Source organism: Hylobates moloch, unplaced genomic scaffold (genome assembly GCF_009828535.3).
Source record: "Hylobates moloch isolate HMO894 unplaced genomic scaffold, HMol_V3 SCAFFOLD_13, whole genome shotgun sequence".
In the NCBI taxonomy this organism is placed as follows: domain Eukaryota; kingdom Metazoa; phylum Chordata; class Mammalia; order Primates; family Hylobatidae; genus Hylobates; species Hylobates moloch.
In genome coordinates, this window is record NW_026652288.1 from 48,294,890 (window position 1) to 48,320,462 (window position 25,573).

General features: G+C 49.2%; 2 protein-coding genes and 2 non-coding genes across 8 annotated transcripts in view; all 4 read left to right on the plus strand.

Moving 5' to 3' along the window:
- The first annotated feature begins 4,885 nt into the window (after positions 1 to 4,885).
- Positions 4,886 to 13,789, plus strand: ATP5F1B (ATP synthase F1 subunit beta). The gene is made up of 10 exons (XM_032173344.2): positions 4,886 to 5,048; positions 5,530 to 5,712; positions 5,928 to 6,102; positions 7,071 to 7,192; positions 7,442 to 7,626; positions 8,506 to 8,664; positions 8,767 to 8,889; positions 11,427 to 11,639; positions 12,320 to 12,521; positions 13,541 to 13,789. The coding sequence occupies exons 1-10, from the start codon at positions 4,922 to 4,924 to the stop codon at positions 13,639 to 13,641; spliced, it is 1,590 nt and encodes a 529-aa protein (XP_032029235.1). The 5' UTR covers positions 4,886 to 4,921; the 3' UTR covers positions 13,642 to 13,789.
- Positions 5,782 to 5,856, plus strand: LOC116481330 (small nucleolar RNA SNORD59). Its single transcript, XR_004251497.1, has one exon. It is a non-coding gene; the product is annotated as a small nucleolar RNA SNORD59 (small nucleolar RNA).
- On the plus strand, positions 7,279 to 7,349 carry LOC116481331 (small nucleolar RNA SNORD59). Its single transcript, XR_004251498.1, has one exon. It is a non-coding gene; the product is annotated as a small nucleolar RNA SNORD59 (small nucleolar RNA).
- Positions 13,790 to 15,591: 1,802 nt separating the features above from the next.
- The window catches only part of BAZ2A (bromodomain adjacent to zinc finger domain 2A), a 38,928-nt gene continuing 28,946 nt past the window's right edge, over positions 15,592 to 25,573 (plus strand). The window contains exons 1-2 of one of the 5 annotated variants that reach the window (XM_032173348.1): positions 15,592 to 15,770; positions 21,093 to 21,182. Coding sequence is in view for 2 of the 5 variants with exons in the window: in XM_032173345.2 (XP_032029236.1) it covers positions 15,767 to 15,770 (4 nt within the window). In the remaining 3 variants the exon portion in view is untranslated. Of the gene's footprint in view, positions 15,771 to 16,984; positions 17,000 to 21,092; positions 21,183 to 21,636; positions 21,840 to 25,573 lie in introns of those variants that run through there. The other 4 variants (XM_032173345.2, XM_032173346.2, XM_032173349.2 and 1 more) reach the window with 4 other exon arrangements.

The window sequence follows — 25,573 nt, forward strand, 5'->3', positions numbered from 1 at the left end:
TAATACTCAAGAAAAGTTAAATTACTTGGTAATTTGATAAGAGGACAAATAAATGTGTAATGCATTTCAAAAAGTGATGATCTTTGGTTACCTAGTATGAATGTTTTTCTTAGAAACTTGGATTAAGAAATGTCACCAGGCACGGTGGCTCACACCTGTAATCCCAGCACTTTGGGAGGCTGAGGCGGGCAGATCACGAGGTCAGGAGATCGAGACCATCCTGACTAATATGGTGAAACCTCGTCTCTACTAAAAATAAAAAAAAATAAAAAAAATTAGCCGGGTGTGGTGACAGGCGCCTGTAGTCCCAGCTACTCAGGAGGCTGAGGCAGGAAAATGGCATGAACTCGGGAGGCGGAGCTTGCAGTGAGCCGAGATCATGCCACTGCACTCCAGCCTGGGCAACAGAGCGAGACTCTGTCTCAAAAAAAAAAAAAGAAATGTCAAAGTAGGCCAGGCGCGGTGGCTCATGCCTGTAATCCCAGCACTTTGGGAGGCCGAGGTGGGCGGATCACGAGGTCAGGAGTTCAAGACCAGCCTGGCCAACATGGTGAAACCCCATCTCTCCTAAAAATACAAAATATTAGCTGGGTGTGGTGGTGTGCGCCTGTAATCCCAGCTACTCAGGAGGCTGAGGCAGGAGAGTTGCTTGAAACTGGGAGGCGGAGGTTGCAGTGAGCTGAGATCGTGCCACCGCACTCCAGCCTGGGCGACAGAGCAAGACTCTGTCTCAAAAAAAAAAAAAAAGAAATGTCAGAGTAGGCCGGTGGCAGTGGCTCACGTCTATAATCCCAACACTTTGGGAGTTCCAGGTGGGTAGGTCACCTGAATTCAGGAGTTCGAGACCAGCCTGGCCAACATAGTGAAACCCTGTCTCTAGTAAAAATACAAAAAAATTAGCCAGGCATGGTGGTGCACACCTGTAGTCCCAGCTACTTGGGAGGCTGAGGCAGGAGAATCACTTGAACCGGGGAAGCAGAGGTTGCAGTGAGCCAAGATAGCACCATTGCACTCCAGCCTGGGCAACAAGATTGATAGTGCATCTCAAAAAAAAGAAAAAAAGTCAGAGTAATGTGTTTAATGGTTAATAATACTCTAATTTTGCCAAGACCCAAATTGGTGATAAAAAACCAAAGTTCTCAAATCAGATTAAGTCTTGCTGGAAAGGGGGGAGAGGGAGGAAGTCTTGGAGCTTCTTCACTTTTATATAAAATTATCTCTTTTTTTTGAGATGGGGGTCTCACTATGTTGCCCAGGCTGGAGTGCAGTGGTGCAGATATCAGCTCACTGCAACCTCCATCTCCTAGGCTCAAGCAATCCTCCCACCTCAGCCTCCTGAGTAGCCTCCTGCAGTGGTGCAATCTTAGCTCACTACAACCTCTACCTCCTAGGCTCAAGCCGTCCTCCCATCTTAGCCTCCCCAGTAGCTGGGAATACAGACATATACCACCATGCCTGGCTAATTTTTGTATTTTTGTAGAAACAGGGTTTTACCATGTTGTCCAGGCTGGTCTGCAACTCCTGGACTCACACAATGTCCCCATCTCAGCGTTCCAAAGTGCTGGGATTAAAGACGCGAGCCACCATGCCCAGCCTGTAAAATTATCCTTGTTCAGGTCAGAAACAGATGAGGCCATAGATATGACATAACAGGCTCACAAATGACAAAAGGAATCTTTGATTTCTTTTTCATCTCTGCCTTTTTTTTTTTTTTTTTTTTTTGAGACGGAGTCTCGCTCGTCGCCTAGGCTGGAGTGCAGTGGCGCAATCTCGGCTCACTGCAAGCTCCGCCTCCCGGGTTCACGCCATTCTCCTGCCTCAGCCTCTCCGAGTAGCTGGGACTACAGGCGCCCGCCACCACGCCCGGCTAATTTTTTATATTTTTAGTAGAGACGGGGTTTCACCGTGGTCTCGATCTCCTGACCTCGTGATCCACCTGCCTCGGCCTCCCAAAGTGCTGGGATTACAAGCATGAGCCACCACGCCCGGCCATCTCTGCCTTTTTTTTAAGCAACCCACATTGTCTAGAATTTAAAAAACATCCTCAACATTATTTGCCCTATATTACTTTTTCAAGGGCATTATACTAAAGAGACTCTGCTCACAAAATGTATGAGAGGAACAAATTATTGAATGGATTGGATAGGATCCCATTGACATTAGTCAATAGTAAACAAAAATAATAATATCATGTATATATAGGGCTAATTTTGTGCCAGGCATTGTTCTGAATGCTTCTTTCTTATATTAGTCTACTTAATTCTCAAAACAATCCTAGGATATAATCCCCATTGTTAGTAGTAGTATCCCTTTTATGGATGAGGAAACTGATGTAAAGAGATTAATAACTTGCCCAATGACAGCTAGTGAGTGGCAAACACAAGATTCTCAGCCTGGCTCCAGTGGCAATATGCAATATTCTTTTTTTTTTTTTTTTTTTGAGATGGAGTTACACTCTTGCTGCCCAGGCTGGAGTGCAATGGTACAATCTCAGCTCACCGCAACCTCCACCTCCTGAGTTCAAGTGATTCTTTTGTCCCAGCCTCCGAAGTAGCTGGGATTACAGGCATGTGCCACCACGCCCAGCTAATTTTGTATTTTCAGTAGAGACCGAGTTTCTCCATGTTGGTCAGTCTGGTCTTGAACTCCCAACCTCAGGTGATCTGCCTGCCTTGGCCTCCCAAAGTGCTGGGATTACAGGCATGAGCCACCGCGCCCGGACTAATTTTTTGTAGTTTTAGTAGAGACCGGGTTTCATCATGTTGGCCAGGCTGGTCTCAGGTGATCTACAGGCCTTGGCCTCCCAAAGTGCAGGGATTACAGGTGTAAGCCACCACACCCAGCCAAAATCCTATGTTTTGATGCAGCCCATTGAAATTACTTTTAATCCCACTCCACCATGGAATGATTTCCTAGTTGCCAAACCCAAACCCAGAGGATTTTTTTCAGCCCTAATTTTTTTTTTTCTTTTTTTTTTGAGACGGAGTCTCACTCTGTCACCCAGGCTGGAGTGCAGTGGCGCAATCTCGGCTCACTGCAAGCTCCGCCTCCCGGGTTCACGCCATTCTCCTGCCTCAGCCTCTCCGAGTAGCTGGGACTACAGGCACCCGCCACCACGCCCGGCTAATTTTTTTGTATTTTTAGTAGAGACGGGGTTTCACCGTGGTCTCGATCTCCTGACCTCGTGATCCGCCCGCCTCGGCCTCCCAAAGTGCTGGAATTACAAGCGTGAGCCACAGCGCCCGGCCTAATTTTTTTTTTCTTCTTTTTTATTTTTCTTTTTTTGTAGAGACAGGGTCTCACAATGTCAGCCAGCATGGAGTACAGTGGTGCAATCTTAGCTCTCTGCAACCTCCATCTCCTGGGCTCAAGCCATCTTCCCATCTCAGCTTCTCCAATAGCTGGGACTACTGGCACATGCCACACCTGGCTAATTTTGTGTGTGTGTGTGTGTGTGTGTGTGTGTGTGTGTGTGTGTGTATTTTTTTACATATTTTTTAGAGATGAGGTTTCACCACGTTGCCCAGGCTGGTATCGAACGCCTGGGCTCAAGTTATCCACCTGCCTCGGCTTCCCAAAGCGCTGGGATTACTGGGCTGGCCGTGCCCAACCCAGCCCTTTTTACTTATTTTATTATTTATTTATTTTTTTTTTATTATTATTTTTGAGACGGAGGCTCGCTCTGTCGCCAGGCTGGAGTGCAGTGGTGTGATCTCGGCTCACTGCAACCTCCGCCTTCCAGGTTCACGCCATTCTCCTGCCTCAGCCTCCCAAGTAGCTGGGACTACAGGCACCCGCCACCACGCCCGGCTAATTTTTTTTGTATTTTTAGTAGAGACGGGGTTTCACTGTGTTAGTCAGGATGGTCTCGATCTCCTGACCTCGTGATCTGCCCGCCTCGGCCTCCCATAGTGCTGGGATTACAGGCGTGAGCCACCGCGCCCGGCTAATTTTTGTATTTTTAGTAGAGACGGGGTTTCCCCATATTAGCTAGGCTGGTCTCGAACTCCTCACCTCAGGTGATCCACTTGCCTCGGCCTCCCAAAGTACTGGGATTACAGGTGTGAGCCACCGCTCCCAGCCTACCCTAAGAATTTCTATTCACATTTCATAGCTGACGTCTCTCAGCGTCCTTCAAGGTGGACAATTCTGTATCTCTAGGTGACCCAAATTTATCCCCTCCTCTTTCATGCACCCAGTTTATGCTAACCAGGAACCATCACATTATTGCATTGTTTGTTCACCTGGATCTTAAGAGGAAGGTTCTTAGTCTTATTTATCTTATTATTGAGTCTCCTCAATGCCTAGCTAAAGTACTGGTTACATTAGTTTCTTTCATTTTAATAGGTTTAAATGATAAAGATGCTGTCTAGGTTGCTAATCTGTGCAATCGCCTGGGAACTTTCAATCTCACTACTTCGAGAGAGAAATCGTATTTTGGCTCTAAAGAGGGCTCCTGACTTCGCCACGTTCACCTTCAGTGGTGCTTCACGGCACTACCACTTCCCTAACCCCCGCCCCTGTGGCTGTCACCTAGATGAAGGACCTATCTAAGGAAAAAGTCCAAGGACAGGCAAAGACAGCCCACGCACTTTCAACAGGAACTCGGCCCCTTTCCTGAACGTAGTTCCTCTGATTACCCTGTCCAACGGACGTCTCTACGATCCAATTAAGTTTCGAGGCTCAGAGTGACGCCCTCTAACCTCACACTGTCCAATAAAAAAAGGAGTTTCAGATTAGCACCAGTTTTGACCAATGGATGAGAAGATCTGCGTGTATTAACCTGTAGAAGCAGCACAGAGAATGATGAGCAGCCAATTCACCCAATGGACCTACCTACTGCAGCGTAGGACTCGCCTCAACTGCAGGAGAGCAGGAGGCTACGGTTGCTGCAGCCTTCAGTCTCCACCCGGACTACGCCATGTTGGGGCTTGTGGGTCGGTTGGCCGCTGCTTCGGCCTCCGGGGCCTTGCGGGGACTCACCCCTTCAGCGTCGCTGCCCCCAGCTCAGCTCTTACTGCGGGCCGCTCCGACGGCGGTCCATCCTGGTAAGTGCTTTTCTCTAGGAGCTAACGTTCGATTTTGCCGCCCCATGACCTTGAGCCGGGGAACGATGGTAGCTCGGGCCTAAGGGATCCGTGGTGTTAAGAGGATGCCTGGAGCCGCGTCTTGCTCTCTAATGGCGGGAGAACAAGAATGGGGCACCCATAGGAGGTTTCTTCGACCCAGCTCTGTCCCATTTTGTATAAAGTTCTTTGTGTGACGGAAAAGGTGCGGGCAGGTGCGTTGACCTTCCGGTTGAATAGGCTACTGAACTCTCGAAAAATGGGGTCTTGTGCATGCGGATGGGAAGGCTGTGCAGGCGCTTTATCGATCGCTGCGCGGCCTTCCCTCTTGGACACGCCTTCCGTACAAGCGGAAAGAGGCCTGACTTCGGCTGAGTTTTCTCTCCTTGTGTGTTAAGTCCTGGCTAACGATGACCTTTAACTGGTCTGACCCTAGCTCCTTCTAATATCTTTTGTCTGTTAGTCAGGGACTATGCGGCGCAAACATCTCCTTCGCCAAAAGCAGGCGCCGCCACCGGGCGCATCGTGGCGGTCATTGGCGCAGTGGTGGACGTCCAGTTTGATGAGGGACTACCACCAATTCTAAATGCCCTGGAAGTGCAAGGCAGGGAGACCAGACTGGTTTTGGAGGTGGCCCAGCATTTGGGTAAGTCGAATTTGTTAGGAATAGTAAAGACCTTGTATAGCCCAAATATCCCAAAAACCAAGCTGTCTCCCTTCTATGATGATTTTATCAAAATGACTTTCGTTCTTCTGAGTTTGCTGAAGCCACATTTAGGTACTGAGAAGGAGTCTTGGTCGACTTAGGTCTTGATACCAATTTATCCTTATGTATAACCCTGCAATGCCTGTATCTAACAGGTGAGAGCACAGTAAGGACTATTGCTATGGATGGTACAGAAGGCTTGGTTAGAGGCCAGAAAGTACTGGATTCTGGTGCACCAATCAAAATTCCTGTTGGTCCTGAGACTTTGGGCAGAATCATGAATGTCATTGGAGAACCTATTGATGAAAGAGGTCCCATCAAAACTAAACAGTAAGTTGCTCTTATTGCATCTATGCACAAAGGAACTTCTGTTATTTGCAGTTTTACACATTAAGGTGACACGTTCTCCTAAAGCAGAATTTTTCTTCTGATACGTTCGATTATTAAAATCACACAGTGCAGTTTCACCTGAAGAAATTAGGATGCAGAATTTCTGATTGACAAAAGCCTGCTACTTGAGGTTTTTTTTTTTTTTTTTTTTTTTTTTGAGAGGGAGTTTCGCTCTCGACTCACTGCAACCTCCACCTCCCGGGTTCGAGCGATTCTCCTGCCTCAGCCTCCTGAGTAGCTGGGATTACAGGTGCATGCCATCATGCCCGGCTAATTTTTGTATTTTTAGTACAGACGGGGTTTCACCATGTTGGCCAGGCTGGTCTCGAACTCCTGATTTCGGGTGATCCCCCCCCACCTCGGCCCCCCGGGTTCAAGCGATTCTCCTGCCTCAGCCTCCCGAGTAGCTGGGACTACAGGCGCCTGCCACCACGCCCAGCTAATTTTTTGTATTTTTAGTAGAGACGGGGTGGTCTCGATCTGCTGACCTCGTGATCCACCCGCCTCAGCCTCCCAAAGTGCTGGGATTACAGGCGTGAGCCACCGCGCCCGGCCAAGACTCAGTCCTATGGCTTAGGTTTAGGAGTCTCCAAAACTTGTAGGTTTTTGTATTTGCTATTGCTGTGTGAGGGAATGCTGTTAGGTTAGGGCTCAGTAAAATGAAAAATTTATGACAGTTAAAGTCAGGGAATGGGATTATTGTTTCCTAAGATAATGATTTTCTTTATTGCAGAAAGTTGGGTTAGATCCTAGATAATAGTTTATCTAATTTATGTAACAAAAGGGAGATAAGACTGTGGTTCCTCAAGTAAAGGGATGAACTTGAGAGTTGATAGGGAGGGATATATAAGATTATCATTTGCTTTCAACAAGGTGAATAGATACCATCCTCTCTTCTGCCTTTACAGATTTGCTCCCATTCATGCTGAGGCTCCAGAATTCATGGAAATGAGTGTTGAGCAGGAAATTCTGGTGACTGGTATCAAGGTTGTGGATCTGCTAGCTCCCTATGCCAAGGGTGGCAAAATTGGTATGTTATTAAGCAGTACATATTTTCCAAACCTAATATGGGAGGAAAAACTCATACAATGCTATGAGTGGATATTGACATCTATTCCTCACTGATGAGTACGTTCTGACTTTCGTTCTTCTGAGTTTGCTGAAGCCAGATGCAATTTCTGAGAAGGAATAGGATGGAAGGAAGCAATGCCTTTTTTTGAAGTTTGCTTATTTAGGAAAGCAGAACTCTTAAATACTCTTTCTTTTCAACCTCTTATAGGGCTTTTTGGTGGTGCCGGAGTTGGCAAGACTGTACTGATCATGGAGTTAATCAACAATGTCGCCAAAGCCCATGGTGGTTACTCTGTGTTTGCTGGTGTTGGAGAGAGGACCCGTGAAGGCAATGATTTATACCATGAAATGATTGAATCTGGTGTTATCAACTTAAAAGATGCCACCTCTAAGGTAAGCATTGAGCTAATTGATGTCCACATGTTAGTTATGCCAGGAAACTATTGCCAATTGAAGCCATGTTCTATATTTTCTATTTAATTTTTTTTTCTTTTTAAGAAAATTTTAATATTTTCATTTTCGTGTCCCAGGACCTACAAAGGAAACCTGTTAGTGTTTTCCCCTCAACTTCCAATACACAAATGGACATTTTATTTCCTCTTTTTTTTTTTTTTTTTTGAGACGGAGTCTTTCTCTGTCCCCCAGGCTGGAGTGCAGTGGCGCTATCTCGGCTCACCGCAACCTCCACCTCCTGGGTTCACACCATTCTCCTGCCTCAGCCTCCCGAGTAGCTGGGACTACAGGCGCCCGCCAACACGCCCGGCTACTTTTTTGTATTTTTAGTAGAGACGGGGTTTCACCGTGTTAGCCAGGATGGTCTCGATCTCCTGATCTCGTGATCTGCCCGCCTCGGCCTCCCAAAGTGCTGGGATTACAGGCTTGAGCCACCGCGCCCGGCCTATTTCCTCTTTGATACTGACATTAAATAACATTTCCAGGTTTTCTTTTTGGTAGATAGTCCCATCATTTGAAAGCTAATTTTGGGAGAGCTGGATTGGACATGGTACATATGTTTCAGTTAAGCCTATTTTGTACTTTTCACTTAACTTGAATAGGTTTTTATTTCCTTTCTACTATAGTTTTGCCTTACTAATATAAGAAGGTGTCTTTTTTGTTTTGAACTGCATCTCTAATAGGGAAAAGGAACTTGCACACCTAAACATTGACACTTTCTGAGAAAGGATCTGTGGTCGTTTCTCCAATTTGGGAACCTTCAGTATGTGGCTTCTCTACTCCTTTGTCAGGTTTTACGATTGTGTATGATTACTGCAGGTAGCACTGGTATATGGTCAAATGAATGAACCACCTGGTGCTCGTGCCCGGGTAGCTCTGACTGGACTGACTGTGGCTGAATACTTCAGAGACCAAGAAGGTCAAGATGTACTGCTATTTATTGATAACATCTTTCGCTTCACCCAGGCTGGTTCAGAGGTAAGAGGGAAGGCTTGAGAGGACCTGGTTCATCTGGCCTTTGTTTGTAGCTATTCAGATGAGGCTAAGGATGTAGACACCTAAGACGTTTTTTTCTTTTAGGTGTCTGCATTATTGGGCCGAATCCCTTCTGCTGTGGGCTATCAGCCTACCCTGGCCACTGACATGGGTACTATGCAGGAAAGAATTACCACTACCAAGAAGGGATCTATCACCTCTGTACAGGTAAGAAAAATTACATAGATGAAGATCTGATTTGTATAAAGGCAGGGTGCAGTGGTGCATCTCAGCTACTGAGGAGGCTGAGGCGGGAAGATTGCTTGAGCCCAAGAGATCAGCCTGGGGAACAAAGCTGTATGTATGTAGAGAGATGTATAAAACTTACTGGGCCAGGTGCGGTGGCTCACGCCTGTAATACCAACGCTTTAGGAGGCTGAGGTACGCGGATCACGAGGTCAGGAGTTAAGAGACCATCCTGGCCAACATGGTGAAACCCCGTCTCTACTAAAGATAGAAAAAATTAGCCGGGCATGGTGGCAGGCGCCTGTAATCCCAACTACTCAGAGGCTGAGGCAGGAGAATTGCTTGAATCCGGAAGGCAGAGGTTGCAATGAGCCAAGATTGGGGCATTGCACTCCAGCCTGGGCGACAGAGTAAGGCTCTGCCTCAAAAAATTAAAAAAAAAACATAAATGAAGGTATACATTTAAATGTAGATCACAAAGCAATGGTTTCTAGTCTGAGGGGAGTCCGGAGCTATATGGAAACTGAGCATTAAATATTTACTGTATTAGGGCCGAGTGCAGTGGCTTACACTTGTAATTCCAGCACTTTGGGGCCAGGCACGGTGGCTCAAGCCTGTAATCCCAGCACTTTGGGAGGCCGAGGCGGGTGGATCATGAGGTCAGGAGATCGAGACCATCCTGGCTAACATGGTGAAACCCCGTCTCTACTAAAAATACAAAAAAATTAGCCGGGCGTGGTGGTGGGTGCCTGTATTCCCAGCTACTCGGGAGGCCGAGGCAGGAGAATGGCGTGAACTCGGGAGGCGGAGTTTGCAGTGAGCCGAGATCGCGCCACTGCACTCCAGCCTGGGCGACAGAGCGAGACTCCGTCTCAAAAAGAAAAAAAAACCAAAAAAATCCCCAGCACTTTGGGAGGCCGAGGCAGGCGGATCATGACATCAGGAGATCAAGACCATCCTGACTAACACAGTGAAACCCCATCTCTACTAAAAATACAAAAAATTAGCTGTGCATGGTGGCACCTGTCTGTAGTTCCAGCTACTTGGGAGGCTGAGGCAGGAGAATTGCTTGAACCTGGAGGCGGAGGTTGCAGGAGTTTGTGGTGAGCTGAGATTGGGCCACTCACTCCAGCCTGGGCGGCAAAGTGATAATCCGTCTACAAAAAAAAAAAAAATTACTGCATTAATGTACTATACATTTTCAAATATATATAGATGGGATATATAGTAAAATTACATAAATTTTACATATAGTAAAAATGTGGCTAAACTGTAGGAACTTTTCATGATTCAGTGTAATGAACTATTGTGCAAGAAGTTTTTTATTCTTGTTTTTAATTCTTTTTTTTTTTTTTTTTTTTTTTTGAGATGGAGTTTCACTCTCATTGTCCAGGCTGGAGTGCAATGGACGTGATCTCGGCTCACTGCAACCTCCACCTCCTGGGTTCAGGTGATTCGTTTGTCTCAGCCTCCTGAGTAGCTGAGATTATAGGTGCCCGACACCAGGCCTGGTTAATTTTTGTATTTTTAGTAGAGACGGGGTTTCACCATGTTAGTCAGGCTAGTCTTGAACTCCTGACCTCAGGTGATCTGCCCGACTCAGCCTCCCAAAGTGTTGGGATTACAGGTGTGAACCACTGCGCCTGGCCTCTTTTTTTTTTTTTTTGAGACGGAGTCTGTCGCCTAGGCTAGAGTGTGGTGGCACGATCTTGGCTCACTATAACCTCTGTCTCCTGGGTTCAAGTGATTCACCTGCTTCAGCCTCCTGCGTAGCTGGGATTACAGGCATGCATCACCACGCCTGGCTAATTTTTGTTTTTTTTTGGTAGAGACGGGGTTTCACCATGTTGGTCAGGCTGGTCTCAAACTACTGACCTCGTGATCTGCCCTCCTTGGCCTCCCAAAGTGCTGGGATTATAGGCGTGAGCCACCGTGCCCGGCCCTCAGCCTCTTGTTTTTAATTCTAAAAGTGGGCATTAAAATAGTTAAAATAAAAGATGAAGAACAAAAAGAATGATACTAAAAATTCTTCCATCATGGCTGAGAGACCAGATAATCTGTCAGCTTATTCAGCAGGTATTAGGGGTGGTAAGAAGGGTCTTTTGAGTGCTAAGAATATGGAGTGAGATGATAAAGATAGGTCAGAAAGGGGGATGGCTTAAGTAAAATTACTTTGGTTCGCTGGACGTGGTGGCTCACGCCTATAATCCCAACACTTTGGGGGGAGGCCAAGGCGGGTGTATCACGAGGTCAGGAGTTCAGGACCAGCCTGGCCAAGATGGTGAAACCCCGTCTCTACTAAAAATACAAAAAAATTAGCCAGGTGTTGTGGCAGGCACCTGTAGTCCCAGCCACTCGGGAAGCTGAGGCAGAGAATTGCTTGAATCTGGGAGGCAGAGGTTGCAGTGAGTCGAGATTGCACCACTGTACTCCAGCCTGGGCGACAGAGCGAGACCCTGTCTCAAAAAAAAAAAAAAAATTTTACTTTGGTTCCTGTTCTTCATGGGATCTCACTTTAGGCTATCTATGTGCCTGCTGATGACTTGACTGACCCTGCCCCTGCTACTACGTTTGCCCATTTGGATGCTACCACTGTACTGTCGCGTGCCATTGCTGAGCTGGGCATCTATCCAGCTGTGGATCCTCTAGACTCCACCTCTCGTATCATGGATCCCAACATTGTTGGCAGTGAGCATTACGATGTTGCCCGTGGGGTGCAAAAGATCCTGCAGGTGAGTATATTACTATGTGGGATCAGTGTCCGGAAAGTCAAAAAGAGGGATTATGGGGACTATATTAGGACTGGATCTTTCTTAGTGATTTGTGTGATTTGTTTTGGAGCAAGGAAAGTTGAGGCTAGCAATTGCTAGTGAGAGCTAATGAGGTCTCTTGAGTTTCCAGGTACTTACGCTTTGGAATGCAATATTTTTCTTTCTTTTTTTTTTTTTTTTTTTGAGATGAGTCTCGCTCTGTCGCCCAAGCTGGAGTGCAGTGGCGCCATCTCGGCTCACTGCAACCTCTGCCTCCCAGGTTCAAGCGATTCTTCTGCCTCAGCCTCCTGAGTACCTGAGATTACAGGTGCACGCCATCATGCCTGGCTACTTTTTGTATTTTTAGTAGAGACCAGGTTTCAGCAGTTGGTCAGGCTGGTCTCGAACTCCTGACCTCATGATCCACCCGCCTTGGCCCCCCAAAGTGCTGGGATTACAGGCGTGAGCCACCGCGCCCGGCGGAATGCGATATTTTTCTAACAGCACCAAACTAGGACTGTGGAGAACAAGACACTGATCTTGGCTGAGGGCCCTCATAACACCACCACCTTCTCTGCCCCCTAGCATGTAACTTTCCCTTTGTTAGCTTGTCCAAATTAAAGGAATAAGAATACTTAACTCAGTCTTCTTTTTCCTCATAGGACTACAAATCCCTCCAGGATATCATTGCCATCCTGGGTATGGATGAACTTTCTGAAGAAGACAAGCTGACCGTGTCCCGTGCACGGAAAATACAGCGTTTCTTGTCTCAGCCATTCCAGGTTGCTGAAGTCTTCACAGGTCATATGGGGAAGCTGGTACCCCTGAAGGAGACCATCAAAGGATTCCAGCAGATTTTGGCAGGTGAGATTTTGAGTACAAAGCTGAACATAAGATCACAGAAAAGCCAAAATCTTGAATGTTTACTGTGCTGTGGTCCCATTCCAACAACCGTCAAGCAGTATATAATATACTATGCTTAATTATATTTTTTAATTTAAAAAACAAACTTTCGGCCGGGCGCGGTGGCTCACGCTTGTAATCCCAGCACTTTGGGAGGCCGAGGCGGGCGGATCACGAGGTCAGGAGATAGAGACCACGGTGAAACCCCGTCTCTACTAAAAATACAAAAAAAAATAGCCGGGCGTGGTGGCGGGCGCCTGTAGTCCCAGCTACTTGGAGGCTGAGGCAGGAGAATGGCGTGAACCCGGGAGGCGGAGCTTGCAGTGAGCCGAGATTGCGCCACTGCACTCCAGCCTGGGCGACAGAGCGAGACTCCGTCTCAAAAAATAAAAATAAAAAATAAAAATAAAAATAAAAAACAAACTTTCCCATTAATTTTGTTTGAAAATACTCTACATTTAATTTGAGTGTGATTTGTTACTTGATTCTCTAGCTCCGTTTCATATGTATTTTTTGAGACTGAGTCTCTCTCACCCAGGCTGGAGTACACTGGTGCAATTTCGGCTCACTGCAACCTCCACCTACCAGGTTCAAGTGATTCTCCAGCCTCAACCATCCAAGTAGCTGGGATTACAGGCGCGCACCACCAAGCCTGGCTAATTTTTATATTTTTAGTAGCCATGGGGTTTCGCCATGTTGGCCAGGCTTGTCTCGAACTCCTAACCTTAGGTGATCCGCCTGCCTTGGCCTCCCAAAGTGCTGGGATTACAGGTGTAAGCCACCGTGCCTGGCCCATGTGTTCTTAATTTGTACTGTATCATGTCTTGTAAATTTGATTTGTGAGGGAAATTTAAGCTTTCTAAGATGACATGAATTCATCACATTCTGATGGCCTCAAGTGGTGAGGAATGTTACACGATGCAGAAGTTGATATCCCTCCGCTTCTTACTTTTTTTTTTTTTTTTTTCCCCGTCATACAGGTGAATATGACCATCTCCCTGAACAGGCCTTCTATATGGTGGGACCCATTGAAGAAGCTGTGGCAAAAGCTGATAAGCTGGCTGAAGAGCATTCATCGTGAGGGGTCTTTGTCCTCTGTACTGTCCTTCTCCTTGCCCCTAACCCAAAAAGCTTCATTTTTCTGTGTAGGCTGCACAAGAGCCTTGGTTGAAGATATATTCTTTCTGAACGATATTTAAGGTTTCCAATAAAATGTACACCCCTCAGAATTTGTCTGATTCTCTTGGTTCTGACAACATAGTCAACACTGAAGGGTTATGTATTTAGTTTTAGAGACACAGTGTCTGGCTGTGTTGCCAAGGCTGGTCTCTAACTCCTGGGCTCGAGATCTCCCACCTCAGTCTCCTGAGTAGCTGGGGCTACAAGTGTATGTAGTCTCACATCACCAGCACTGTTTTCAACAATTAGATTTTTAGAGTGGCTATAAGAAGCAGTTTCAGCATGAAGTGGGCCATGTATGTTTGAAATCGGTCCTTAAAAATAGCCATTCTCTTTTGTTGATGGACAACCATACCTCTTGTGAGGGGTTTTCTGTGGGTAGTGTGATCTTAGTAGGGCCTCAGTTTTGGGCCTTTGGTCAATACAAATTGATTTTTTTTTTTTTGGCCTCTATTCCATGTGGCACATCCCTACTTCTTGGTTAAAAATAGGCCTTTTTTGAAGGGCATATTGGGAAAAACTCGTTTTAGAAATAACATTTCCAGGGGTTAATCTGAGTTTAATGAATTAAATTTTCAAGAAAAAGTGATGAAGAATACTGATCCTTGTTAAAATTGAATCAAAAGGGTTCTCTACATATTGGTTAGGCCTTCATGTCTTCAGAAAGTGTACTTAACTACTTCCTGACATTTTGGGCAAGCCTAAATAAAAGTTGCTTGTGATTCCTTGAGGCTATGCAGAGGCATATAATACCATAAGGCCTAGTCCACCCTCTGTGAAGATCCCCTTATGAAAGTTCAGAAAAGATAATCTTACAAGGGAATAGCAATTTTCAGGGTTGCTGGCTTGGGCTTCTAAACTAATGAAGTTAGGTTATTTTCCCTTCATTTTAGCCGACTGAGAGGTGCAGGGGTAGAAGGTATATTTCACCATTTCAATTTAAAAGAAGCGTGCAAGGTCAGATTGGGTTCCCCTTGTGTTCTTTTCCGGGACCAGACCCATCCTACTGCCCTCTCGCGGTAGCACTGGAGACTCTGCAAGAATTCTGATCCCATTTTCAAATCCATGAAGGCCATTTGCTGGGATGTGGCTCTCAGTTAAAAGACTGTTTACAGACCATCTGGGGCTTTTGTCCTGGGGAGGAGCCTGCATCTATAAGCTCCACCCGCTGAGGCCATCAAGTTAGGTAGAAGCTGGGCGGGGACAAGCTGAGCTCCCAATTCGAGGCCCCTGGGGGCTGAAGGTTGGGGAGGGCTTTTTGGCGCGGCTCCAGGGGTGGAGTAGGGGCCTCTAAGCTTCCTTCCATCTGCCTATGACGTCCTTGGCAGCAGCCTCTCCCGCAGTCTCTCCTGTGTCATGATCTGGACAGAAGGTGGAGCCCCTGAGCTGCTTGTGCTGGTAGTTTGCTCCCAGAAAAGCTGGGATTTGGGGAAATGCTGAGTTATGGGGGTGGGGACACTTCCTCTAGGTCCTGACTCTGGAGTGGGTAAGAAGCTGGTAGAAAAAGCCCTAGGGTACAGGTCAGCCCTTTCTGCTTTGTTTTCTCACGTCACCCGATACAGACCTTGGAACTGAAATCCTAAAGGTCTTTTGCATCCCTCTACCCCTTCCCCCAACACGTTCACGTCCTTCAGCGTTTATCGAGAACCTTCTCCCTCTCAGTAGCTGCAACTATTTGTTTCCTTCCCCCTTTGCCGGCCTCTTCTACCATGCCACTGGAGTGTCAACACAGCTCTAACCTTCCTCCATATTTCTCCTGGTCTGCCCTGTCCTCGCCTCCTCCCTCTCTCCACCCAGAGAAAGCCCCGCCCTTCCCTCCTCCCTCCCCACCCCAGTCTGTCACACAGGGACATCACCCTACAGCAGTTCAGGCTGTGTGGTTCGCAGGAAGCATACACTGGCTTTTTGATTCTTGCTAGTTCCCAGCTCACAGTTTGGGAGGATCCAACACCAACCTTTACGTGAAGTGGGGGCCCAAGGACAGTGAGGAGCTGGGTGGTCCCAGCCTGGAGCTCTGCCAGCCTGACATGGGTGAGTATGGGGACCAGCCCCGGGGAAGGCCTGAGGGATGCCTACTCCCTCCCTGGCTGACTCAGCAGGGGTGGGGCCTAACCTTTGCTCATTTGGGGGTTGAAGGAGAGGAAACAGGACTCTGGGGGACGGGGGGCACAGTGCTCAGCTGGCGAGGCTGCCGACCACGGGATCCTGAGTATGGGCAAGCCCCAGTTCTAAGGAAGAGCCTGAGACGCACCTTAGGCCAGGGCTTTCCCAGCCCCCTCCCCGCCGCCCCGTGGAGGATTGCCCCTGCTCCTCCCCATTTAAGCTGTTGAGATTCAAGGAAATTTTGACAGTACTCACTGCTAGCCCCCACAAAAGTAAAGCCGGCTCTTGGCAGTGCTGGAAGGTCTTTAAAATGCCTCCCCTCCCTCTCATTTTTCTAAGGCCTTTTAAGTCTGTCTTCTCTCCTCCCCCACCTTGACCCACCTTCAGGTGGGGGCTGCACTGAGCAGCTGCTTCCTGTTGCCCCAGAGACTGAAGCAAGGGTGGTGGTGGTTGGGGGAAAACTGAACCAAAGTCGATTCTCATGGTCCCACATCAGCCTCACTGGGGCTGCTATTGATGGCCCCCACACTACAGTCACTGAGGGCACTGAGTGGGAGGCAGGATTGAGGTTGAGAGGATAGGAGGTTCGTGGCTTCCTGATTCCAAAGGCCCCACAGCTGTAGGGATGGGGCCCTGAGGAGCTGAAACACGGGGAACCAGTTCACCTAGTAGGGCGCTGCGCGTGACCCCCAGCAGGCTCGGCCTTGAGTTCCCTCTCCTGCACCCCTAGGCCTCCTAGGAGCCCATGTAGCTCTTTCTGCCTTCCCCGGCCTCTTTTGTGAAGCGGTCTTTGCTGGTGCCGTGGGAGCGCGGGCAGAGCTCTCCCAAGTCCTTCCTTTCGGACCTACCACCATCCCCCACTTCACCGCAGAAGTTTCTGTCTCTTTCTGGGATCTGTTCTCTTCCTCCCATCTGGGATCCTTCCTGGTTCTGGCCCCTAGGAGACGCCACCCGCTATCCTCTCCCCCAGTGGATCCTTCGCGACTGCTCTCCTGAGCGGTTGTCCTCACCTCGGTAGCTCCTGCCCCTTTAAGCACCACCTCCTCCCCTCCGCTGCCGCCGGCCCAGGGCTGGGGGAGGAGGCGCCACCGCCGCCCGGCTTGGCCACCTGCGCCGCTGCCGCCGCCGCCGCCGCCTGCGGCCCGGCCCTGCTCCAGGTGAGGCCCGGCACCCACCTCCAGCTCCGGAGTCCCTTGGCGGGCCGTTCCTGCGGTATCCTGCCCTGGGATCCCTGCTGCCCCGAGATTCTGGATCTGACTCTCCCCCTGAGGGAGCTGCCCTTCCTCTCTCCCCTGAACTATCTACTCGCCCATTTTCCCCCTGTCCTCTGCGACCGGAATCCGGAGGCTTCTCACGCCTCTCCGCCATCCTCTCCCGAGTACCTTTCCTATTCTGGGCCCAGGATCTCCCCCTCCCCCGCGCCTTCTTCGCCAGAAAAATCTCCCGCGGTCTGGGTTTCGCCTCCTCCCCTCTGGAACTAGCGCTTTCCCACGCCTTCCTAACCCCAATGGGAGGGGGGATACCCGCCCCAACTCCTCTCCTTCCCCGTAGTAAGGGGGGCGGGGGAGCAACATCGACAGCACTATCTGCCCCTGCTCCGCTCAGCCCTTTAAGTTCAGCTAAGTCCCATCTAAACCTTTTCTGTAGTTCTCACCCCACCCTACATCTCCGGGAGCTTGGGGTCCAACCTCAGCACCGCCTACTGAGCCCAGATGGGAAGGGCTCTCCTCTTGGGCCTAGGGTTGGTCGGTGCAGCCTAGGAAGGCCCCTCCCCCAGAACCTGGGAGCTGGGGGCCAGGGCGCTGCCGGAATCTTGTGCTTCAGGGCCTCAGGGACAGTTGGGAGAGAGTGCGTGGGGAGCTGGGGCTAAATCTCTAAGGGAGTTAGGGCGATGGGGAAGGCAAGAGAAGTCCAGCCTTCTCTGTTCAGATACAAAGGAAGTTCCCCGACTCCCTAGGAAATAGGGGCTTTCTCTAACTTCCAGGACCACCATAGAGAATCCCATTGGGAAGTTTGGAAACAAGACTGTGTGAATCTGAGGAGCCACCTGTCGACTTAAAGGGGAGAAGGGGGCCGGGTGGAGTGGCGCGCGCCTGTAATCCCAGTACTTTGGGAGGCCAAGGCGGGCAGATCACTTGAGGTCAGGAGTTCGAAACCAGCCTGGGCAACATGGCAAAACCCTGTCTCTACAAAATATACAAAAATTAGCCGGTCGTGGTGGTGTGTGCCTGTAATCCCAGGTACTCGGGAGGTTGAGGCACGAGAATCGCTTGAACCTGGCAGGCACAGGTTGCAGCGAGCTGAGATCACGACACTGCATTCCAGCCAGCCTGGGCGACAGAGCAAGACGGTCTCAAAACAAAACAAACAAAAAACAAAAAAAAAAAAGTGGAAGAAGGGGAGGGGTATGGTCCTTGTAATATGTTATAGGAGAATCTAGCCTTCCCAGAATGTAGAGGGGGTGAAGACTTTTGCTTTAACCTGGTGGGGGAGGTCTAGTTGGAATGGTTACCCGGCTAAGAGCCATCTCCCTGCTAGACAGATCCTGTTAACAGTATGATCCATTCAGCCAGTGAGGGGAAGGGAGGTCTTTAATAATTATCCCACCTCCATTAGAGAATTCCCCCTCCGCCCCCAGTCCAGCTGCGCTCCTAGCTATGCTCTTTCATTTCCCACTCCTCACTTCCAGAATTAGGGGACTGGGTGCCAGGATCTGCTTCAGACTCTTCTAAGTCATGTTTGGAGGGGGTCCTGGGGGGAGGAGAGGGTGTTCAGCAGTGATGTTTGGGGTTGGGTGCCAGAAGTATCTGGTGGGGGAGAGGGAAGGACGTAGAGAGATGCAAACGAATACCCTTCTCTCTCTTTCTCCTCCCAGCCCCAGCCATCTGGCTACAGAGTGGAGCCAGGCACTGTGGCAGCTGACCCCAGAGTCAGGGAGGTGCCGCAGGAACACAGGCAGGGTGAGAAAGGGGGAGCAGGTGCTAATTTGTCCCTCCCCATTCTCTTCATGACTAGTCCACTGGCCTGGCTTGAGGGAGGTTCAGCCTATTCCCTGGAGACGCTCCTTACAAGTTGCTGATAAAATGACCATTTGCCCCTTCCCCTTTCTAGTAGCTTCCTGAAGGGAAATGGGTGGGGAAAAGAGGTGGGTGGGTGATCAGCCACATCTGTTGGGATTGAGGAATGTTTTGGGACATTTGGGGTCAGTCTGCCCTCTGTCGTCTGGATAGGGGGAGAAGCACAGTTGCAGCATGGGGCGACTTCTAGCAGGAAGTAAACATCCAGCTGTTGGGCACACTGTCACCCCAACCTCATCCTTCCTCAGAGCAAGGAAGATCCTGATTAGATGAGATGAGGCGGGGTCTCTTTCAGGGATGAGGATGATTGTAGTGTTACTGCAGCAGATGGGAAGAATGGATCCTACCTCGTTTTCTTTTCTAATCCCAAGTGGTCCTCTCCTATCCAGCACCCCTCTTCCTAACCGCTCCTGGCTGGAATAGTCCTAAAGGTTGCCCTGGAGACTAGGCCTGGGGCTCGGAAGGGGTGGGGGCGGTCAGTGGGGCACAGGAGTAACCGGCTCTTCCGGAGCAGAGTGTAGCCAGCGGTGGGTGTGTGTGGGTGTGGGGAGGGGCGTGGCTACACCCGTCTGACGGGCGCAGGCTCCTCCCCTGCCTGCCCAGTCCGCGACTGGCCCCCTTTAAGACTGGGAGCAGGAGGTAGGAAGATTCTCCCTCATCTGCCCTGGAAAAGGGCAGGGAAGACAAAGGGATACCAGCTTCTTTACCTCCACCCCCATCCCGCCGCCCTTGAGGCGTCAGTTTTATGCCTTTCTTCACCTGCCTTTATTTTTTATTTGGGGATAGAGAGGCATTTCTTAGCAGAAGTTTGCCAGAGCCCTCCTTTCTCCAGAAGGAAGGAAACCTCTCCCCTGAGTGTGACTTCCACTTACTCAGGGACTTGAGGTCAGCAGGCTATTGGAGGAGTATTTTTTTTTCCCCAAGGTGACCTGTAAATCTGTTGTTTTGACAGGGAGGAGAGAAGGGTTCTGGTTTCCACCTGCGTGTTCCCTCCACTGGTAATCTACTTATCTCGAGAGAGGAAGAGAAACCCCCTTAGCCTTCTGTGTATGTGGCCCACACACTCTGTGAGCCTTTGCTAAAGCTAGCTTCCTTCTTATCCTCTCTGAGCCATTTGTAGTGGGGGGGAGGGGTGGAATCTTTCCCCAAAATTCAGGAAGAGCCCACCCCTCTGTGGAGTAAGGAAATCCAATGTAGACTGATGGATCTCACCCCCTAACTCTGCCCATTTTTCAGATCTCTTTCCTCCTCAGACCGCCAGAGGAAAACGTATTTGTTATCACCCCCCCAACTTGCCAGAGTTTCATCATCCCCACTCTGTTGCTTTTCCAGAATATTCAGCAGCCTGAGCTTTGCACAGTTTAGGCAATTGTTTCTGGAACTGCATTTCATTGAATTAAATGGGAATTATCTTGAAGCCTGCAAAGTGTTGAGTTGCAAGGAAAGGAAACCTAGTTTCCTTTCTTGTCATATTTTATCCACTGTTTGACCTTGAAGAAGTCATTGAACCTCTTTGGGTCTTAATTTCTTCATTTGATGAAGGAGAGAAGGTTGAACTAGAATTTTTTTTTTTTTTTTTTTTTTTTTTGAGATGGAGTCTCCCTCTGTCACCCAGGCTGGAGTGCAATGGCGCGATCTCAGTTCACTGCAACCTCCACCTCCCGGGTTCAAGTGATTCTCTTGCCTCGGCCTCCTGAGTAGCTGAAATTACAGGGGCACGCCACCACACCCAGCTAATTTTTGTATTTTTAGTAGAGACCGGGTTTCATCATGTTGGTCAGGCTGGTCTTGAACTCCTGACATCATGATCCACCTGCCTCAGCCTCCCAAAGTGCTGGGATTACAGGCGTGAGCCACCTCGTCCCGCCTGAACTAGAAATTCTCTAAGCTCTAACATCATGTGACACTGTTCTTCATCCTGGTGCCCTGCAGTAGACATTTTAGGTGACAGCCAAACTCTAGTCCTCTGCTAGATTTTACTTTTCTGAGTTTTCACACAGTTATGTAGCCCTGTCAGAAAAAAATTCCCAGAACCATAGAATGGGTGGACATTTGTGGCATCTTTTTGCTGATTAGTTTTCAGCTTATCCTTTACTTCTCTGACTGCATTTAGGCCACACTCAGGTCTTTGCTGTCTGGTTCCAGAACCGAACCTTCTTTCCCCCACGCACAGGAATCTTTCCTTTCTGGTGACCAGGGCCCTGCAGATGTCACCAGGAAAGTGGTGATCCAGGCAGGACCAGGCTGCACTGAAGGGACAGAGGTGAGTGGGTGACCGACTCTTGCCTCTCCCCATCCCTTTACTGAATCGCGCCCTGAGTGACTAACCTTTCTATTTCCACGTTTCCATTACCCTACCTGGGAAATAACTGCCCCCGAAATTCCCCTGACTCTCACCCCCTACTAGCCTGTTAGAGAAGTGGCACATGCCTTTGGACCTAGACGTTTGGTCTAGTCTTTTAGGTTAGCCTTGGGACTGTGGCATGCCTTTCAGTTTGCCCTGTGTGAAGCAGGACTACTGCCGCCATGAGATGCGGGTGCAGAGGGAGCTGCCAGGTGGGCAAGGTGGCCAGGGTTGCAGGAGACACAGCGGCGCTAGGACCCAGATCCGGGTCGGAAAGAGGATGGCGGGCTTTAGGACCCTGTGGCGGAGGCCGCGTGGGGAGAGTCTCTCCCGGCCGAGGCTTCTCCGCCCCCTCCGGCTCCGACTCACTCCTCCCCCGCCGGCCATGTTGGATCCTCTCGGGCCCCGCGGTTGAGCCGCGTCCCCCTCCCCCCTCCCGGACCCCGGACCCCGGACCCCAGACCCCCTCCCCAGCGGGCGTCTCCACCCTTTCTGGCGCCCGGAGCGCGGCCATGTGAACCGCCTGTACCCCGGGGAGAGACGAGCCCCGAGCCCGGCTGGACGCCGCTGCCTCAGGTTTGTGGGGTCTGTGGCCAGGGGCCTGAGAGCGAGGGAGCCCCGCTTTCATCCGAGGCTTCCCTCGGGGAACAGAGGCTCCAGAGCCGGCTTGAGCCTTGCCGGGGCGGGAAGCCGACGGGAGCTTATTTTCTGCGAGGATCCAACCCGAGGCGAGGGTCTCCTTGCCCTGGGGTCTGGGAAGAGAACAGGGCTGGTGGGGCTGCTGAGGACCCCGGACGGGGCCGCGGGGGCAGGAGGAGCTGTAGGGGCTCCTGGCGACAGTGAGGAGGCGGAGAAGCCGCCTGGCTGGTGGAGATGACTCCTGTGGGGGACTTGGGGTGGAATCCCCGGGAGGGGCTCCACCTCCTCGGGTGGGGGTGGGGATTGCCTGAGCGCGAGGGGTGGGTGAAGGGGTTCCCTTGGCGGGTTAAACGCTCCGTTTGCGGGGAGCTGGGCGTTTTGACTGCGGTGAGTGGAGGCCGGAAGGGGTTTCCAGGGGTCTGAGGGTGTCTCCCTTGGGGAGTGCACCCATTCTCTTGAGCGTGGAGATCAGGAGAGGGCCTTCCTTGCTGAGGGTGGTGCTGCATTTGGCTCGGGGCCCTCGCGTCCCGGGAGAATCCCCCACTCCGGGGATGGAGGTTGATAGGGCTTCCGCTGAAGCTTTCGAATTTGAGCTGGGCCGAGGGGCAGAAGGGAAGAATAAAGAGGAATTCCTTTTTCCAAAGAGATTCCTCACTGAGGGGATCCCCGCTTCCGTGGCAGAAAGATGATACCGCATCATCCCTTTCTTTCCCGGTGTTCCCAGTTTTCAGGAGAAGGCAATGCCAATAGCAGTTGTCGTTTGTAGGGTTTATTGGAGTGAGAGATTTGTCTGCTTTGGGGGACGACGGAGGGGATAGCTTCCACCTCCATCTGTACACAAACAGCCCCTCCCCCAACCTCCCGCAGGAAGTGGCCGGGAAATGGCAGCTGTGCGTTTGCTGCTGCGTGTCTTGTTGTTTTGAAATGTCCATTTTAATCAGATTTTGTTTCATTTTCTGAAGCCTTCTGGGCAAGCTTGGATCTTGCCAACCATGTGGTCCGAGAGACCTTTCGTTGGACTTTTTTTTTTTTGTAAACTTGTCAACTGGAAGTAGTCAACTTCAGTTGACTCATGTATCCCAGTCCCTCCTCCAGAACATCTCTGTCTTCCTGTCTGGTTTCGTTTTGTTTTCCCTTGAGCTAGAGGTCATAGAGAAGCAAACTCAGTTATCTACCAGCGGAGTACACTCTATATCAGTGAGCAAATTCCCTCAGCATAGAGAGCTGTCAGGGAGACTAGAGATCTTTTGTGTCACGAGTAGCTTCTTGGGGTCCTACTTTGGTATAGTTATTATGACAGTTTCTATATTGCAGAACACCTCAGCAAGTGAGCTTGTGAAGAAGGGTAGATTCTGAGAAATGGACGAAGAGGAAGGGGTGAGGAAGATTTAACTATTAGATGGATTTGTGTGTTGGGGGTAGGGACTGATTTACAGACTGAGATTGGTGAACTCGGTCCTTGGTGGTGATTCTAGCCTAAGGGCAGCCCCTGTGGGAAGCTTGTTATTTGACTAAGGGTGCTGGAGATACTACCTTCTGCAGAATCAACTAATTAGAATAGTACAGTTTGTTATTATATGACTTACTCTTTAATCCATAAAAGAACGTCTCCCCTCTTAGTCTTCTTGGAAATTGGTAAGCTTTTCCTCTGTTCCCTGCAAAGTCATGTGCCCAGATTTTTTTTTTCTTTCTTTTCACTTGATAATCCTAGGATATTTCTCCTGTAACATATAGTGATGGACTGTGTGCTATGTCCCCAGGCATTTTGTTGCACACTGGATTTGGTTAGGGGCAACAGTTGGCCACAGAATTTTATTTTTCTTTCTTCTCTTTTTTTTTCTTTCTTTTTTTTTTTTTTGAGATGGAGTTTTGCTCTTGTCGCCCAGGCTGGAGTGGTGTGATCTTGTCTCACTGCAACCTCTGCCTCCAGGGTTCAAGCGAGTCGCCTGCCTCAGCCTCCCAAGTAGCTGGGATTACAGGAGCCCACCACCGCATCCGGCTAATTATTTTATTTTTAGTAGAAACGGGGTTTCATCGTGTTGGCCAGGCTGGTCTCGAATTCCTGACCTCAGGTGATCTACCCACCTCAGCCTCCCAAAGTGCAGGGTTTACAGGTGTGAGCCACCATGCCTGGTCTTCTTTTCTTTTTTTTCTCTTCTCTTTTCTTCTCTCTTTTCTTTTCTCTTTCTTTTTTTTGAGACAGGGTCCCACTCCGATTCCCAGGCTGGATTGCAGTGGCCCCATCATAGCTCATTGCAGCCCCGACCTCTTTGGCTCAAGTGATCCTCCCACCTCAGCCCCCTGAGTAGCTGGGACCACAGACACGCACCACCACACCCGGCTAATTTTTTGTAATTTTTGTAGAGGTGGGGTTTTGCCACTTTGCACAGGCTGGTCTTGAACTCCTGGGCTCAAGTGACCTGCTACCTTAGCCTCCCAAAGTACTGAGATTACAGGCATGAGCCACCGTGCCCCGCCTATGACCCCAGGACCACAGGATTTTAGATTTTGAAAGATAAAGTTTTGTTTTTTTTTTGTTTTTTTTGTTGTTGTTGTTTTTTGAGATGGAGTCTCCGTCTGTTGCCCAGGCTGGAGTACAGTGGCACCATCTTGACTCACTGCAACCCTCACCTCCCAGGTTCAAGCGATTCTCCTGCCTCAGCCCTCCAGTAGCTGGAATTACAGGCATGCGCCACCATGCCTGGCTAATTTTTGTGTTTTTAGTAGAGAAGGGGTTTCGCCATGTTAGTCAGGCTGGTCTCGAACTCGAACTCAGCCTCCCAAAGTGCTGGGGTTACAGGCATAAGCCACCGTGCTAAGCCTTGAAAGATAACATTTTAAGATTATTTGGACTATTCTGAAAACTACCTAAGCCTGTCATTTAAATCATCTTTTCACTATTTATTTTCCAGGCAAAAACCCCTCCCACCTAGATGAAGATCCCTAGATTAAAGATGCAGTATGGGAGCAGATAGACACTTATGATTGTGTGAAAGTGGCATCATCACTAGGAAGATAGCATCATTGCTCTTCTCACTGTGGCTGTTGGGGTTTTTGATATTCTGGAAACAGTAAAAACAAGTCCATCTGATGTCAGCATCCTTTTTCTTGCCCTTGATTAGTTCCTTTAAGTTGCTGTCTGATGGGGTTGATTTGATGCTGATTTTAAGTTCCCCTTTTTTCAGCCTTTGCTTACCTGAATTGGCACTTGACAGAACAGCAAGTTGATTTTCCCTGTTGGGGGTTAAAAGAGAAATAACTACTCTTGAGTCTTTCGACTTTTAAAAGAAAAGCTGATTTTGAGAAAATAGTGATTTCATTTGATACATGATTGACTTGGGAGCTGAATGAAGCAAACTTTTCATGGCCTTCTTATAAAATGGGTGCATTTTTCTGTCAGAAAAATATATTTCTTAATATTTCAAGCTTCTCGATGAAAGAAAAAATCTGAGGTGTAAAGAGAGCTGTATGGGCCGACCCCAGAGCCAGTCTAGAATGAAAGGTTCATCTTGTAGTCTTGTGGCTCTGGAATCAAGTATTACTAGGAGAGAAACAAAGCTTGTTAGGGTTACTGACAGTGTCTTCCTGCTGTTGACCTTTCTTGTCACCACTAAAGAGGTCAAGCACCAAACTGCTATTTTTACTGCTAAAACAGTATAGAAATTAGTCAT